Source organism: Nansenia antarctica, assembly GCF_963989245.1.
Source record: "Nansenia antarctica genome assembly, chromosome: 3".
Lineage (NCBI taxonomy): Eukaryota > Metazoa > Chordata > Actinopteri > Argentiniformes > Microstomatidae > Nansenia > Nansenia antarctica.
The window spans coordinates 34161848-34179347 of NC_137688.1; the positions used below are offsets into that span (position 1 = coordinate 34161848).

A 17500-nucleotide genomic window follows, 5' to 3' on the forward strand; every position below is an offset into this window, starting at 1 on the left:
GACACACACAAGCTTTTACTTTAAGTACTGTATCGGTGTCTCTGTGTGTGTGTGTGTGTGTGTGTGTGTGTGTGTGTGTGTGAGCTCAGGGGTGTGTGTTCAGAAGACACTTGGTGCTAAAGCTAGCGTGTTACACACACACACGCACAGGACGTGTAGAGGTCAGTGACACGGTGCCATGTTGCTGTGCTCATCGTCAGGGTTAGAGAGAGAACATGTTCATGTTCAAATAAGTAAATATGTACATAACTCAGAACTCATATCAGACGTGGGGGAACTTGAATAAATAATGTTTTTTTATTGCGCTGTATATTAATGGGTACTCTCTCTCTCTCTCTCTCTCGCACACGCACGCACGCACGCACGCACACACGCACACACGCACACACAGAGGTGGGTGGGGGAGCTAGAACACCAGGGGAGGCTGGAGGAGGCTGGTGGAGGGTGGGGGAGGTAGAACACCAAGGGAGGCTGGAGGAGGGTGGGGGAGGTAGAACACCAGGGGAGGCTGGGGGAATGGTGTCAGCCATGTATCTACCTCCACTGGTAGGATCTGATCTGATCCTAAACCAGTACTTATAAGGACAACTTCCCACTAGGGCTACATACTACCTCTCTCTCTACCTCTACCTCTCTCTCACTCTACCTCTCTCCCTTCATTTCTCTACCTCTATCTCTCTCTCTCTACCTCTCTCCCACATGCATGTGTGTGTGACAGAGAGAGATATATGCATACACACACACAGATCATGACCATTTTATTCCAAGCTTCAAGCCTCTTGGTCATGTCAGGTGTTCTGTTGTCGTCATGGAAACCGACTACTCTGTTTAAACGTCTCAGACTGACGATGTCATCAGTCATCTACAGCCTGGAGAATGTGCTTTTGTATTGAAGTCAGTTCAATAACGTATCTAAAGCAGCTTGTTTTGAGGAATATGGATGCCATTTCTACTGTCAGCACAAATCACAGACACACACACACACACACACACACACACACACACACACACACAAACACGTCACCTCAATGTTGATATGGTGTACTCTGCTGCCACCTGGTGGACTTTGAGAACTGCAGTTATGATGAAATCACTTATACTTCTCATTTCAAATCTTATTGAAACAAACAAAAGGAAATCCTTCTTCTAGCATTATGACTGCCAATGGCCCCAGGCCTGAGCATAGATGAATTTCTCCTGCTATGACTGGTGGACAGATGATTCCCTTACTTAGTCAAACGTAATTGTTGCAAGTCGCTTTGGACAAAGGTGTCTGCTAAATGCCAAAAATCTAATGTAAATGTAGACATCGGAGGATAGGCTGTTACACAGTTCACGCATTCCACAATGAGCCTGTCCTCCGATTTCTACCTCCACCAGCCTCCCCCCGAGTCAGGTTCTAAACATAACCTGATAAGCCCAGTGAACTCACCATGGTTCTGGTTCTGGATGATGGTGTATCTGGGCTGGGTGGTGCCGTCGGGCTTCAGAGCGGCTACACGGCGGTCCACATCCACCTGGAGGGGAAGGTGATTGGTCCACATGTGTGTGTGTGTGTGTGTGTGTGTGTGTGAGAGAGAGAGAGAGACAGAGAAGAGAGAGAGAGAAAGGAGAGACAAAGAGGGAGAGAGAGAAATGAGAGAGAGAGAGAGAAAGGAGAGACAGAGAGAGAGAGGGAGAGAGAGAGAGGGAGAGAGAGAGAAAGGAAGGAGAGACAGAGAGAGAAGAGAGAGAGGCACAGAGAGAGAGAGCCTCCCCCCTCTCTCCCCCTTCCATCACACACACACACACACATAAACGTCTCTTTTACACATAGACACACACAGGCGGCCGGTGGAGGCTGGTGGAGGTAGAAATCAGAGGATGGGCTCACTGTAATGCATGGGATGGACTGAGGGATGGTATCAAACGTGTGTTTGGAAGGTAGTGTTTGATGCCATACCTCATTCCCTTCTATACTTTACGATGACACCGTCTTCCCATTTCTAACTCCACTTACGAGCACACACACACACGCACACACACAAAAACAGACACACTGACACACACACACAGCTAATCTCTACTTCACACCAGAAAGAGACAGATAGACAGACAAGCAGACAGACAGACAGGCAGAGAGACATACACGCGACATGGGTGGTGTGACCCAGTTTGTGCTCCTGTCACTACTGGATCAGGTGTGTGTGTGTGTATGTGTGTGTGTGTGTGTGAGAGAGAGCGTGTGTGTGACCCCTCTGCCAAAAAATACATTTTGTTGTACAAAAAGGTTGAATCTAATCAAATCTAATGTTAGAGAGAGAGAGAGAGAGAAAGATAGAGCGAGCGAGTGAGTGAGAGAGTGTGTGTATTTGTGTGTATTTGTGTGTGTGTGTGTGTGTGTGTGTGTGTGTGTGTATGTGTGTGTGTGTGTCAAGGGAAGAAATCCACCACAGGAGACAGCTTAGGGGAAGTTTGGTCTTATTACACATTTTATTATGTTCATATACTTTTTACATCATCATCATAACAACACACATCTCAGGAGGAGAGGGAGGAAATGTGTGCTTTAGGAATGTCATTTTTTAAACCCATGTAAATTACAAGAGCATTGTTCTCACACACACACCCATGCAGGCACGCACACACACACACGCGCGCACACGCACACGCACACACACACACACACACGCACACACACACACACACACACACACACACACACACACACATCTCCCATCAAACAAGCTACAACACAGATTTCCTAAAATGGAGGTTGACGTTTATAAAACTACTGGTCATTCTCTAATACTGTGGATGAACGAGAGGAGAGAGGGAGGAGAGAGTACACACACACACACACACACACACATACACACACACACACATACACACACACACACCATGCGTCACTGGGACCTCTTGTATTATCATCTTCATCATCATCATTAGAAACAACAGAGCCACTACAGGGTTAACATGAGGAACACTGTCATGCTATGTGTGTGTGTGTGTGTGTGTGTGTGTGTATGTGTCTGGGTCAAATATTTGTTTTCTTCTCAGTTGCTTGAATTAGCCTGCCCAGTGTGTAGTGTTGGTGGGTGGGTAGTGTGTGTGTGTGTGTGTGTGTGTGTGTGTGTGTGCGTGTGTGTGTGTGTGGGTGGGTGACAGGGCTTATCACTCACACAGCTAAAGTCACCACAGAGAGAACATGTATCTGAGCCAACTAGATAAGGCATCAAATAAAAGAAACAATACCTCAAATAAAATAAAAAATAAAAGTAAAAAAAAATGAACGTAAAAAAAAATACCAAACAGAAATGTGGTCTTTGGTGTTTCTATGGAGACGTATGTGAGAGGAGCTGATATCCTCCAATCAGAGGTTGAGAACCAACCCTGTCGCGTCCCAGAGCCCACTGCCCCTCCTGCTGGCTGAGACAGGGAACTACACCTCTGAAATCAGAATCAACAACCAATAAATCAACAACAGCGCATATGGGAATGCCGAGGCTTCGGCTCGGAGAGCTAGCACAGGCTCGGAGGGCTAGCACAGGCTAGGAGAGCTAGCACAGGCTCGGAGAGCTAGCATAGGCTAGGAGAGCTAGCACAGGCTAGGAGAGCTAGCACAGGCTAGGTGGAGAAACAAAAAGTTCAAAACCCAAACCAAGTCTGTCACATTTTCCAGAAAGAAAGTGAAAATGAAAAGGAGCAACCCCCTCCCCCCCAACTCCCCCTTCATCTCCATGACAACAGCAACAACATCAACAACAACAACGTCGTCATTATGGGACACCTGACGAAAGAATCCATCAACGAAAGTCTGATCAATACTTCAGGTCAACACAAGGGATAATTATTCATGACTTTTTCTTTTTTTGGAACATTGAATGAATAATAATAATAATATAATTATAATAATAAATCATCTCTTTATCCATCAAACACTATTATATCTATAGACACTGTGAGTGGGGGAGGGAGGGGGGGAGACATCTACTGTTGATATATTATATATATATATATATATATATATATATATATATATATATATATATACCAGCCGCTGCTACGGTTACGGTTGCCGTGGCGGCATCCTGTGGTTTCCTGGGGGACGCCACCCAGTGTCCTGTGATGATCACGCTGAGAGGAAGTCATTATTACAGGCCGATGACCCGTGATGTCACTGATGACGTCACCACCGCCTCGCCACGCTGCTCTCCTCTTCACAGAGGGGGGGGGGGGGGGGGGGGGGGGCAGTGGGGGAGAGGGGGGGTAGAAGGGGGGTCAGTGGGGTGTGGTGTCAGGGGGGTAGAGGGGGGGTCAGTGTGGTGGGTGGGAGGGGGTCAGGGGGGTAGAGGGGGGTCAGTGTGGTGGGTGGGAGGGGGTCAGGGGGGTCAGTGTGGTGGGGGGTCAGGGGGTTCAGTGGGGGGGGGGGTCTACTGCTCTTTCTGCAGGGGGGAGATGTGCAGGGGGGGTGGGGGGCGACCCCTCCACTCCCTCAGGAGTCCATCTCTGAAGAGGAGGTTCAGGGCGGGGAGGGGGACCCCCGTCTCCGGGGCCGGCTGGCTGAGAGGGCCGGACACCCCCGCCTCGGGGTCAGAGGGCAGCGCACTGTCCTGGGGGGGGGGCAAAGGTCAAAGGTCAGGTGTGCATATACAGAGTTACAAGGTGTTTCAAGCAGGGGGAAGAGGGGGGTTAGGGGAGGCAGAAATCGGAGGACATGTAATGCATGGGATGGAATCAGGAAAGGGATCGAATACTTGTGTTACCATGGTGATAGCATTCCTCATTCAGTGCATTACAATAAGCCTGTCCTCTGATTTCTAAGGCAGACAGACAGACAGACAGACAGACAGACAGACAGACAGGCAGACAGACAGACAGGGAGGGAGGGAGAGAGGGAAGGAGGTAGCAGAGAGGCAGGTAGCAGACAGGCAGATAGAGAGACAGATAGACAGGCAACAGACAGACAGGCAGGCAGACAGACAGGAAGTTCTTACCTGGAATGACTGGACAAAGCTGAGGACTTTGAGTGACAGCTTCCTGCTGGAGTGCAGCAGATCCTGGAGGCTGAGAGAGACAGTTAACGTGTGTGTGTGTGTGTGTGTGTGTGTTGGTCAGAGAGTGATTCAGTTTATAGATGATATGTGACACGGTCTGTTGAAAAGGTCTGCATGTCGGCAATTCTCAAGTTGCGCTTAACGCACACACACACACACACACACACACACACACACACACACACACACACACACACACACACACACACACACACACACACACACACACACACACACACACACACACACACACACACACACACACGGTAGTTACCTGTCTTTGCTGCAGAGTTCATGTGCGGCGATCTTCTGACAGATCTGGCGGTTGAGCTCTGAGCTGAAGAGAGGCATCCCAAAACACAGCTCCAGAGGAACCCACTCGTCCTGCGATGATAACACTGCACACACACACACACACACACACACACACACACACACACACACAGACACACACGTTGTGGTGGTTAATGAGAGTAGTAGAGAGGTGTTAATTCTAGAGGTTGGCTGTACCACAGCCTGGAGGAAGCCTTTTTTTTTTTTTTTTTTACAAATCTTTTTATTGCAAACAGTCATTGGCACGTGACAAGAAGTAATAGCAGTCTTTGTTTATTTTTTTTATTTTTTTTAACCCCCCCCCACCCCCTTCCCCCTAACCGAAAGTTTACAGTTGGCCCAATAGAGTAGTTTGTTAATGTTGGAGGCCCAGAAATAGTGGCGAAAGTTGGGGAGTGCCAGGCCCCCTTCTGATTTAGGGAGTTGGAGACATAACCTTCTAATACGCGCAGGCTTGTTGTTCCAGAACGCATTCAACCGCTGATCAAGATCAGTGAAAAAAGATTTATTGATGCACAGTGGGATGTGTTGGAAAAGGTAAAGAAACTTTGGCAGGATGACCATCTTTATAAGGTTGACGCGGCCCGCAAGAGACAGGGGAAGGGAGGCCCACCTAGACATATTGGCTTTGCATTTATCTAGTAGTGGCTAAAAGTTTTTAGGGAACAGGTCCTTGAAAGAGCTTGCAACAAACACCCCTAAGTATTTGAACCCGTCCACAGCCCCTTTAAAGGGGAATATGGATTGGGGAAGTGCCTTTGCCATTTCATTTACAAAAAATACTTCGCTCTTCTGAATATTTAGTTTATAACCTGATACACTGCCAAATTGGTCCAAGATCGACAATATGGGGGGGGGGGGAGAGGACAATGGGTTTGATATCATAAGAAGAAGGTCGTCGGCATAATGCCCTCAAACCTATCGTGGCTTCTGAGCCAGATAGCGAGAGGTTCAATGGCTATATTGAACAGTAATGGAGAGAGAGGGCACCCTTGGCGTGTCCCACGTTGGAGAGAGAATGGGGGAGATCGAATGCCATTAGTATGTACAGAGGCCGATGGGGAGGCATATAGGAGTTTAATCCAGGAAATAAATTGGGAATCAAAACAAAATGTATCAAGAATAAAAAATAGGTAAGCCCACTCCACCCTATCGAAGGCCTTCTCGGCGTCAAGTGACACTATGACTTCGGGGGTGTTAGAGGAGGGAGAGAAAATTATATTGAATAGCCTCAGAGGGAGAGAAAGAGTATGACCATGTGGAGTGGTATCAGCCCAGGATGATGAATTTTAGCTACTTCATCAAGGAGGTTGATGCATGGCAAAAGGAAATGACACAATCAGGAGTGACACCACAGGACAGCATCTCCAATGTGTCAAAAGGATCTAGAACCTCTTCTACCGCATCTAGAGCATCTTATGCAGCAAAAATAGCATCTGCTGAAAAGGCAGCTCTGGAGGCTCGACATGCTGCTTTAAAGGACAAGCATGCCTTACTGCTGGAGGAGACCATTATCAAATCTAAAATGGAGAAAGTGGAAATGGAAGCAGAAATAGCCGCAGCGGATGCTAAAATTAAGGTCCTCCTAAGCAGTGATGAGGCTAAGCAGCCACCAGGGGATGCTATGAACACCTACTATGAAGAAGCCTGTAGGCCAGTAAGCCTACAAAACCTGGAACCTACTGTTGACTCTCCCATAGAATTCATGCAGATGGCTGCTGTACCTAAGACCCCACTCCAGAGGCACTTCCAGAGTAGCCCTCAGGATGAGGCAGGTGCATCTAGTCCACCACAGCAACATCCCACAAGAAGCAGACATGCGTCTCATGAAAACCCCAGTAATATGGTACAAAGTCAAATTGCCGATCTCATCATCATGCAGCAGCACTTATCCCTACTACCCAAGAGAGAGGTGCCAGTGTTTGATGGGGATCCTCTATTCTATCAATCTTTCATCCATGCATTTAAACATCTAATTGAGGATAAAAGAGTCAAGAGGATTGGGGGTCATAGCAGGGACCGAGGGGCACCGAGGGGCATTCCAAAGTGTAAAGATTGGTGTAAAATTCCAGGAAAGACCTATTAATATCAGCTGGGTTGGAAGTAAGGTAGCCATCGGGCAGTCTGATTTGAGGAATCTGTCTGGATGCACTGGCCGCGCGAGCTTGCTGAGCTAGGAGCCTACCAGCTTTGTCGCCCTGCTCAAAGTAACGCTGCCTACACTGTCTCAGTTGTCTCTCAACAATGCCTGTCAATAGAAGGTCATGCTCTGAATGCAATAGGAGGCGTTTTTTATAGAGAGAAGGAGAGGGAGATGAGGAGTATGTTTCATCGAGTAAAGCGGGGTACACACAAGACACACACGTAGACTTCAGGAGGAAAAAGTCCGAGATCCAGCCCCTGCTCATCGACGGAGAGAGCGTGGAGAGAGTCTCAACCCTCCGATTCCTGGGACATCACATGCGGGATGACCTGGCCTGGAAGGACAACACAAAAGGCACCATCAAGAGGGCACAACAGCGGCTATACACCCTGAGATGCCTCAGGAAAGAACACAACAAGCAGGAGATACTGGTGGCCTTCTACCACGGCGCAGTGGAGAGCATCCTCACCTACGGCATCTGCAACTGGTTCCACAGCTGCACAACAGCGGAGAGAAACGCGCTACAGAGAGTCGTGAGAACAGCACAGAAGAGCACCGGCGCCCCCCTCCCCTCTCTGGAGGAGCTGTACAACACACGCTGTCTCAGGAGGGCCTCCAAGATCTCCAGGGACCCGACCCACCCTGGGCACGTACACTTTGTCAGGCTGCCCTCGAACAGGAGGTACAGGACCCCGGCCGCTAAGACAAACAGACTGAAGAACTGCTTCTACCACAGGGCCGTCAAGGCCCTGAACACAGAAAGGGCCTAAGTTCTGGGCCCAGGACAGTCCGGACGGATTGTATGGCAGCTAGTGCTGAGGCACAAACATGTACATTTCAAGCCTGCAAACTGTGACACTTTAAAATAACGTGAAAAAATACTTTTGTGCAATATGACAACCCTAGTTGACTATCTGTGCAGTATAGTACAGTGGATTGTGTACATAGCCTTTATTGATGTAAACCAGCTCCTTACCTTCTTGTGATTTTATGCTTTTTCTAAAAAAAAAAAAAAAAAAAAATTTCTTTTTTCCTTTCGTTGTTTGGTACCTGTACTGTAGCAATGACAAATAAAGTCCATTCCATTCCACACAAGGAATTTCAAAATCTTAACAGAAATCTTATCTGAGACAGACCCCACACATGAAGAAACAAAATCTTGGATTTGAACAGCCTTGATCGTGTTGTGTGTGGTGTGCGCCAATTTCCCCATTTCAGCACCCCACAGACATAAAGATTTTCGTTACGACAGACTCCAAACTCTCTAGTCTCGTTCACCACGCTTCTTGATTGGCGAGCAGGGTTGCCAGATGGGAATGACATTTTCCACCCTAACCACAGTCTAAAACCGCTAATTTCACCAAACAATCTGGCAACCCTATGGTTTCTGGTCGGAAGTATTGAACGCATTTCGAATTTACGATTGCCGGCCACGCCCATTTTCCGAGCAGGTTGCCGGGAGAGTTGATTGCACAATTGAAGAGAAGTGACTCTTAACACACCTCACACCACAGGATTTTGTTATAGGAAAATGTTAAGATCCATCTGATAACCGGGCGTTTTCTGTTGTTTTCAGACATCCGAAAATCGTTATGTGTGTACCCCGCATAAGCGAAGCTCATCACAGATTTCTAACAGCCTAGCCTTTTCGACTTTTCTCTTACGTGAAGTGTAAGAAATTACCTGTCCCCGCACAGTGGCCTTAAGAGCCTCCCATAGAGTTCCGCTGCTAACGTCGGAAGTGTCATTAATTTCAATGTAGGAAGAAATCTGAGTTGAAACATAGTCTCTAAATTCACTGTCTGACAGTAGGGCAGAACTGCATTTCCATAATGGAGGAGGGGGCAGACCAAGAGGGAAATTAATGTCAACTGAGGTAGGAGAGTGATCTGAGACGGCAATAGGATGGTATTCGCATGAATTGACTAGATGAATCAAATTGTTATCGAGTAGAAAGAAATCTATTCGTGAAAAGGTGTGGTGTCTGTGTGAGAAGACTTTGTGGGTTAATAAATCTCCAGGGGTCTGAGAGTCCTAATTGTGATGCATTGTGTAGTATTACCTTGGCCGATTTGGAGAGAGTAGACTGTGTGAGTGATGACCTGTCAAGATTTACATTTTGGACCAAATTCCAGTCACCAGCCATAATAATACGATGATTATCGGCGTTGGGGATTCGAGCGAAGAGGTTCCTAAAAAAATTATCATCATCCCAGTTGGGAGCGTGGATAGAAGCTAGTATTACTGGTGTGCTTTGTAGCATGCCCGTAACTATGACATAACGACCATTAGGATCTAGTAGTGAATTTGTCAATTCAAATCTGACATTTTTACGAATAATAATAGCTGCCCCTCTGGCTTTATGGGAGAATTTCGAATGAAACAAGTGGCTCATCCATGCCCTCTTAATACGAAGGGTATCGGAAGACATAAGATGAGTTTCCTGTAGGAATATGATGTCTCCATTAAGATGTTGTAGCTGTGTCGCAGGTGTAGTGCTGAGGCACAAATATGTACATTTCAAGCCTGCAAACTGCGACACTTTAAATAAATGTGCAATAACACTATGTGCAATATGACAACCCTAGTCGTCTATCTGTACAGTATAGTATAGTGGATAGTGTACATCAGGGTTTCCGTTAACCGGTAATTACCGGTCTTTGTCCGGTAAAATTTGTTGAAGTCCGACAAATTGAAAACTCGTCGGACATAATGTCCGGTGAAAATAATTCCCTCTAAGCACAAACACCATTTTCAGCTGAGCACCAAACACACACACACCCACACACACACAACACCGCCCGAGAGAGAAGGACCCGCCCCCCCCAGCCATCTTATAGGCTAACCAAAGGGGGCGGGTCCCTCCCTCCCGGGCAGCGCCACGCGTGCATGAGTGTGTGCGCGTGCCCGGCGCTCAGCTGAAAATGGTGGCCCGAAGCGGAGCGCCTTAACTTTATCGCACAATAACAAGGATAACAAACGAAACGGACAACATTTACACTAAGATGGAGACAAACTTCAGCGATATGATCTAACAGCCGGTCTTCAGGACGACATACAGACCTGTATGAGCTTACAGGGCTATCCCCTATCTATCTGAAAAAAGGCATAGGCCGGCTGTAACATCGAACGGAAAATAGCCTATACGCATTGCAAGTTAATTTAAAGCCTATTTATTTTCAAAGAGTTTTATTCTATTTTATTTTATCTGATAAAAGGCATATGAACGGAAATTAGGCTAGCCGTGTCACGCCAGAAGCCTACATGCTTGCACTGTTCAATAAAATGTTATACATCTAGACATTGTGGTATTTCTTTATATACGTATCCTATCAATTGTTTCTCAATAAACAGTTATGTTCTCCTCATTGTCATACTCCCGAGTCCGATTAAGTATGATTTGACAGGCAGCTAAACGAAATGCCTTCCCAACCAGCGAGACCTGGGGGGTATTCCATCAACGTCGCTAAAGGAAAATCCCGGCCTATTTTGGATAACTCTCGCGAGACTTGTCAGAATATGCCTGGATGTTTTTAGGAACTCTCGCGAGACTTGTCAGACTAAACCTGGATTTTCCTTTAGCGATGTTGATGGAATACCCCCCAGGTTATAGAAATGACGTTGTTTTATTGATAAAAAAAAGGGTAAAACTGGAAAGAGAAAATAGAAAACTCACATTAATCCCAAACAATTTAACAAACTTCAGTTAACGTAATGTGGAGTCCGTTCATTGATCGATGCTGTCTGTTCAGTTCCCAGTGAGGCGCCCGTTCAGCGCTGGACATAATGGCATAGCGCGCATGCGAATCATGTTATATTATTATATATTATATAGCTCGCATCTAATCGTATCGGATGAGAAATAGACATTAAATGGCATATATAGGCCGCTACACAACAGTAATCACCGCGACAAACAGCTATATTATATTTTAATATGATGACCGGAATATGTCACGTTTGTCCGGTAAATCGAAATCTTACCGGACACAATGTCCGGCGGCAAATTTTTCTAACGGAAACCCTGGTGTACATAGCCTTTATTTATGTAAACCAGCTCCTTCCCTTCTTGTGTTTTTTTTTTAAAGTGTTTTTTTTCTTTCCTAACACCAGGGGAGCCACCCCTCCTAAATTTCGTTGTTTGGTACCTGTACTGTAGCAATGACAATAAAGACCATTCATTCATTCATTCATTCATTCATTCATTACCTTACCAATTTTAGTAGCATTGTTCATGCCCTTAGTATTCCAAGAAATCAGACGCACTCCTCTACCTGTTAGATAGATAGATAGATAGATAGATAGACTTTATTTGTCATTGCTACAGTACAGGTACCAAACAACGACATTTAGGAGGGGAGGCTCCCCTGGTGTTTAGGAAAGGAAAAAGAAACACATTTTGGAAAAAGCATAGATGCATAAAATCACAAGAAGGTAAGGAGCTGGTTTACATCAATAGAGGCTATGTACACAATCCACTGTACTATACTGCACAGATAGTCAACTAGGGTTGTCATATTTCAGTATTTTTAAAGTATTTTTTCACATTATTTTAAAGTGTCACAGTTTGCAGGCTTGAAAATGTACATGTTTGTGCCTCAGCACTAGCTGCCATACAATCCGTCCGGACTGTCCTGGGCCCAGAACTTAGGCCTTTTCTGTGTTCAGGGCCTTGACGGCCCTGTGGTAGAAGCTGTCCTTCAGTCTGTTTGTCTTAGCGGCCGGGGTCCTGTACCTCCTGTTCGAGGGCAGCTTGACAAAGTGTTCTGTTGCTGTCATGACAGAAACTAGTCATGGCTATCTTGATAAAAGAAAAAAGTGAAACATACTAACCGAAGAGCTCCAACCATACGGTCCTGTCCCTCCCCCCCAATCCCCCCATAAGCCCCATGATCATAGCCCACCCGGCCCTTGCCCCCCAATCCCAATCGGCACCCCTCTCCCCCATCCTCCCCAAAAAATAAATGGACAAAAAGGTCCATCCAGAGCCCACCCAACCTCCCCCCCAAAAAAATGACAGTGAAGAAAGGAAAGTCAGATACCCCCCCCTCTCCTTTGTAGCTGTTCCTTGTTTGAGTAATTACCATATATAATAAATAATAATGATAATACAGAATTAGAAACCAAAGAAAAAAAGAAATCATTTTCAAGTATCATTTGGGGTTATAAAGCCATCAGCAATGAAATTATATATTCATTCAGTTCTATAATAAAAAACAATAATTGTCTTCAAGCTACCTATAATGTCATACGTAAATTGGGACACCCCATATGTTCAAAATACTAAAATAAGCAAGGTTGTGTGGAACAGGCAAACTTAAAACATTAGGCTATTATAACGCCATTCAATCTGATTAGTCAGCAACCTATCATAGAGTTCAGATTGCGAACTGTGTCGCACACAGTCAGCCACCATACAGCTGGATCGGCATTTACAGTAAATAGAAAGCAAAAATAATAACTATAGTGGTTTTACAGCGATGTCAGCCGGATTTAAACTCACTGAGTTGCTACTTGCTACACGATTGAAATAAACAAACAGAGTCATTGGAGTGACGTCCTCCATGAGTAACGCCAACCAGGAAGTAAACAAGTCCAGCATGTAGTCAACAGTTATCGTTTGTAAACAAAGTCTAGAGCGAGCTCTTGTTAAGAGCCTTACCCCGATCAGGAATTGTCCTCAAGTGAAGAAAGGAACTTCTCTGCCTCTGATAGTTCGTGGAATAGATGGTGTTCAGAGTTGTGGATGAGCTTAATGACCGCGGGGTACAGCAAGAATTCCTCACAGCTCAATCCCTGAGCCCGGTGCATGACCGGGTAGCAGGGGCGTCTGAGTTTAGAAGTGTACTCGATGTAATCCGCTGTAAAACGGATGGTGCGCCCGGCGATCTCCACGGGAGTTTTCCTTGATTCTTGGAGGATACGGTCTCTGTCTGTGAAGCGAAGGAATTTAATGATCAAGGACCTGGGTGGTGATGAAGAGGCTCGAGGAGACCCGGTGCGGTGAGCTCGCATGATCTCCAGCGGCTTGTCAGCCAGGGAGGGGAACCATTTCTGGAAGTTGGCAGTGAGGTAGGATATTGCATTCCCCGATTCTTCTCCCTCCTTTAGATTAATCATTCGTAGGTTGTCCCTTCTGTTCCTATCCTCGAAGGATGCCAGTTTGGATTCGAGCTATGCTAGGGATGTGGTGTGTTGAGAGGTAGTGACCTCGGATTCCTTTACCCGCTCCTGTAGCTTGGAGGTGATAGTGCGTTGTGCATTAATCTCCTTATCGTGTTTGGTCAGGGTTGCCTCCATGACTCCCAGCTGGGTCTCCAGTCGGACGAATCGATCGTTAGAGTTTTTCTCCGCTATATTGAAATAGCGTTTAAGTGTAGCCTCGAGAGAGGCCACTGTGAGAGCGCTCTCTGAGTTTTCGTCGCCGTCCATCGGCATGACCAAAGGATAATTATTTTTGCGCGTACGGCTAGCCATTATGGACAGTACTAAACAGTACTAAACAGGCTAATAAACTTTCAACTGGTGTAGCTTAATATCAGATTTCGTAGCAGAAATATAGATGTTTGCTCAGACAAACTTAAGGGAGAGTAACCGCGAGGCTTCTACTCCGCCATCTTGTTCACGTCATCCGGAGGAAGCCTTTTTAACCAAGTTGCTGAAATATCAGCAGCTCAAGCTGAACATCTCACAACTAGGCTACAAGTGTCATCTTTTAGTTTTCATTTCTGTCAGTCTGGGTCATGTTCACAAGCTAGTGGTTAGGGGCCTTCAGATGGCCCACATCTCCAAGAGAAGGGCTAAACAGTTAGCAAGGTATTGCTCCATATCTGCTATTATCGGTAGCCGCTCAATATGGAGACGGCGTTGCTTTTTGTACCCTTAGAGTAGATATAGTTTTACAGTAATGCAGTAATGCATACAGTATCTGTTAACCCACATTTGAAACATCCTCTGTGTTAATATTATATGTGTACGATGGTTGCTGTACAGTCACAAACGTAAATGAATGACTCCCAATGAACTAATTGCACTGATAGTGTTTATGTCCATAATGCACTTTGTATTTATGTGGACATAAATAAAGCATTCAAAGTTCAAAGTATGTGTAAATATGTGTATGTGTGTGTATGTGTATGTGTATGTGTATGTGTATGTGTATGTGTATGTGTGTGTGTGTGTGTGTGTGTGTGTGTGTGTGTGTGTGTGTTTGTGTGCGTGCGTTTGTGTGCGTGCGTTTGTGTGTGTGTGTGTGTGTTTGTGTGCGTGCGTTTGTGTGTGTGTGTGTGTGTGTGTGTGTTTGTGTGCGTGCATTTGTGTGTGTGTGTGTGTGTGTGTGTGTGTGTGTACCTACCCTCTGGCTGCTTGACCTTGCTCTCCCCTGTGTTGTTGTCCTCAGCGACCAGCTCAAAGGACTCCGTACTCCCGTTGGTGTCGAACCCCCCACCCAGGTGGGTCTCCCCTGTGGGGGGGCAGAGGGAGAGATAAGTTAAGGTAATATCATTGACATGCTAAGCTAAGTAGGTAATATCCTTGATATGCTAAGCTAAATAGGTAATATAATTGACATGCTAAGTACGGTAGGTAATATCCTTGACATGCTAAGCTAAGTAGGTAATATCCATGACATGCTAAGCTAAGTAGGTAATATCAATGACATGCTAAGCTAAGTAGGTAATATCCTTGACATGCTAAGCTAAGTAGGTAATATCCTTGACATGCTAAGCTAAGTAGGTAATATCCTTGACATGCTAAGCTAAGTAGGTAATATAATTGACATGCTAAGCTAAGTAGGTGCGGTAATATAATTGACATGCTAAGCTAAGTAGGTCATATAATTGACATGCTAAGCTAAGTAGGTCATATCTAATTATATCTTATATACAGTATATCTCAAAAGTGAGTACACCCTTTAGATTTTTGCAAATATTCTGTTATATCCTTTCAGGGGATAACATTATCCTACTGAAACTTTGATATAACTTAAAGTAGTCAGTGTGCTGCTTGAATAACAGTATAGATTTATTGTCCTTTGAAAATTACTCAGTACACAGCTGTTAATGTCTAAACAGCTGGCAACAAAAGTGAGTACACCCCATAGTGAACATGTCCTAATTGTGCCCAATGATGTTGTTTTCCCGCCCTGGTGTCATGTGACTCGTTAGTGTTACAAGGATTCAGGTGTAAATGATAAGCAGGGCTGTTAAATTTGGTGTTTTGGGCACAATTCTCTCTGAATGCTGGACAACATGGCACCTCATGGCAAGGAACTCTGAGCGGCTGAAAAAAAGGATTATTGCGCTTCACAAAGATGGCCTTGGCTATAAGAAGATTGCCAACACCCTGAAAATGAGTTGCAGCACAGTGGCTAAGATCATACAGCGGTTTTCCAGGACAGGTTCCACTCGGAACAGGCCTCGCCAGGGTCGACCAAAGAAGTTGAGTCCACGTGCTCAGCGTCATATCCAGAGGTTGGTTTCCAAAAATAGATGTGCGAGTGCTTCCAGCATTGCTGCAGAGGTTGCAGAAGTGGGATGTCAGCCTGTCAGTGCCCAGACCATACGCCGCACACTGCATCAAATCGGTTTGTATGGCCGTCGCCCCAGACAGAAGCCTCTTCTGAAACCGATGCATAAGAAAGCCCGCAAACAGTTTGCTGAAGACAATGAATCCAAGAACATGAGTTACTGGAACCATGTCCTGTGGTCTGATGAGACCAAAATAAACCTGTTTGGGTCAGATGGTGTCCGGCGTGTGTGGCAGCACCCTGGTGAGGAGTACCAAGACAAATGTGTTTTGCCTACAGTCAAGCATGGTGGTGGCAGCATCATGGTCTGGGGCTGCATGAGTGCTGCCGGCACTGGGGAGCTGCATTTCATTGAGGGACACATGAATTCCAATATATACTGTGACATCCTGCAGCAGAGCATGATCCCCTCTCTTTGGAAACTGGGCCGTAGGGCAGTTTTCCAACATGATAATGACCCTAAACACACCTCCAAGATGACAACGGCCTTGCTGAAGAAGCTGAAGGTTAAGGTGATGGACTGGCCAAGTATGTCTCCAGACCTAAACCCAATTGAGCACATGTGGGGCATCCTCAAGAGGAAGGTGGAGGAGTGCAAGGTGTCCAACATCCGTGGGCTCCGTGATGTCGTCATGGAGGAGTGGAAGAAGATTCCAGAAGCAACCTGTGCAGCTCTGGTGAATTCCATGCCCAGGAGGGTTACATGTTCACTATGGGGTGTACTCACTTTTGTTGCCAGCTGTTTAGACATTAACAGCTGTGTAGTGAGTAATTTTCAATGGACAATAAATCTATACTGTTATTCAAGCAGCACACTGACTACTTTAAGTTATATCAAAGTTTCATTAAGATAGTGTTATCCCCTGAAAGGATATGACAGAATATTTGCAAAAATCTAAAGGGTGTACTCACTTTTGAGATATACTGTATCTAATGGTAAAGGTTGGATGTGTCAAAGACCATCGAGGCCAGACTAACGATTAGAGACCCAATCTAATGAGTCGACCGCTGTCACATGGTCTGAACACACGCTGTGTGTGTGTGTGTCTATCCCTGTGTGTGCATGAGTGTGCCTGCATGTGTGTGTGTTAGCGTGTGCATGTGTGCATGCTCGTACATGTGCGTGTGTGTGTGTGTGTATGAACGTGCTCGTACGCGTGTGTGCCTGTGTGTGTTAGAGTGTGTGTGCATGCGTGTTCCTGCCTTTGTGTGTGTGTGTTAGCGTGTGCTAGCGTGTGTTAGCGTGTACACCCCACCCCTGCAGTCGGCGGCGTCGCTGGGCCTGCGGCGGTGTCTGGTCCAGGGGTTCAGCATGGTGACGTAGCCACACTGGTGCTCCAGGTCCACCTCCGCACGCAGACGCACCAACGCACGGTGGGCACACATGTTAGAGGTGGAGAAGTCTGGAGGAAGGGAGGGAGGGAGAGGGAGAGGAAAGGAGGGAGGGAGAGGAAAGGA

At 46.1% G+C, this 17500-nt stretch overlaps 1 protein-coding gene across 1 annotated transcript in view; it reads right to left on the bottom strand.

Moving 5' to 3' along the window:
• Nucleotides 1–4411: 4411 nt before the first annotated feature.
• Nucleotides 4412–17500, bottom strand: part of fam91a1 (family with sequence similarity 91 member A1) — a 28764-nt gene continuing 15675 nt past the window's right edge. The window contains exons 20-24 of the mRNA XM_080525169.1: nt 17299–17445; nt 14870–14977; nt 5314–5437; nt 4980–5049; nt 4412–4595 (exon numbers count right to left, since the gene is read on the bottom strand). Coding sequence (XP_080381295.1) covers nt 4416–4595; nt 4980–5049; nt 5314–5437; nt 14870–14977; nt 17299–17445 — 629 coding nt within the window. The 3' untranslated portion in view covers nt 4412–4415. The remainder of the gene's footprint in view (nt 4596–4979; nt 5050–5313; nt 5438–14869; nt 14978–17298; nt 17446–17500) is intronic.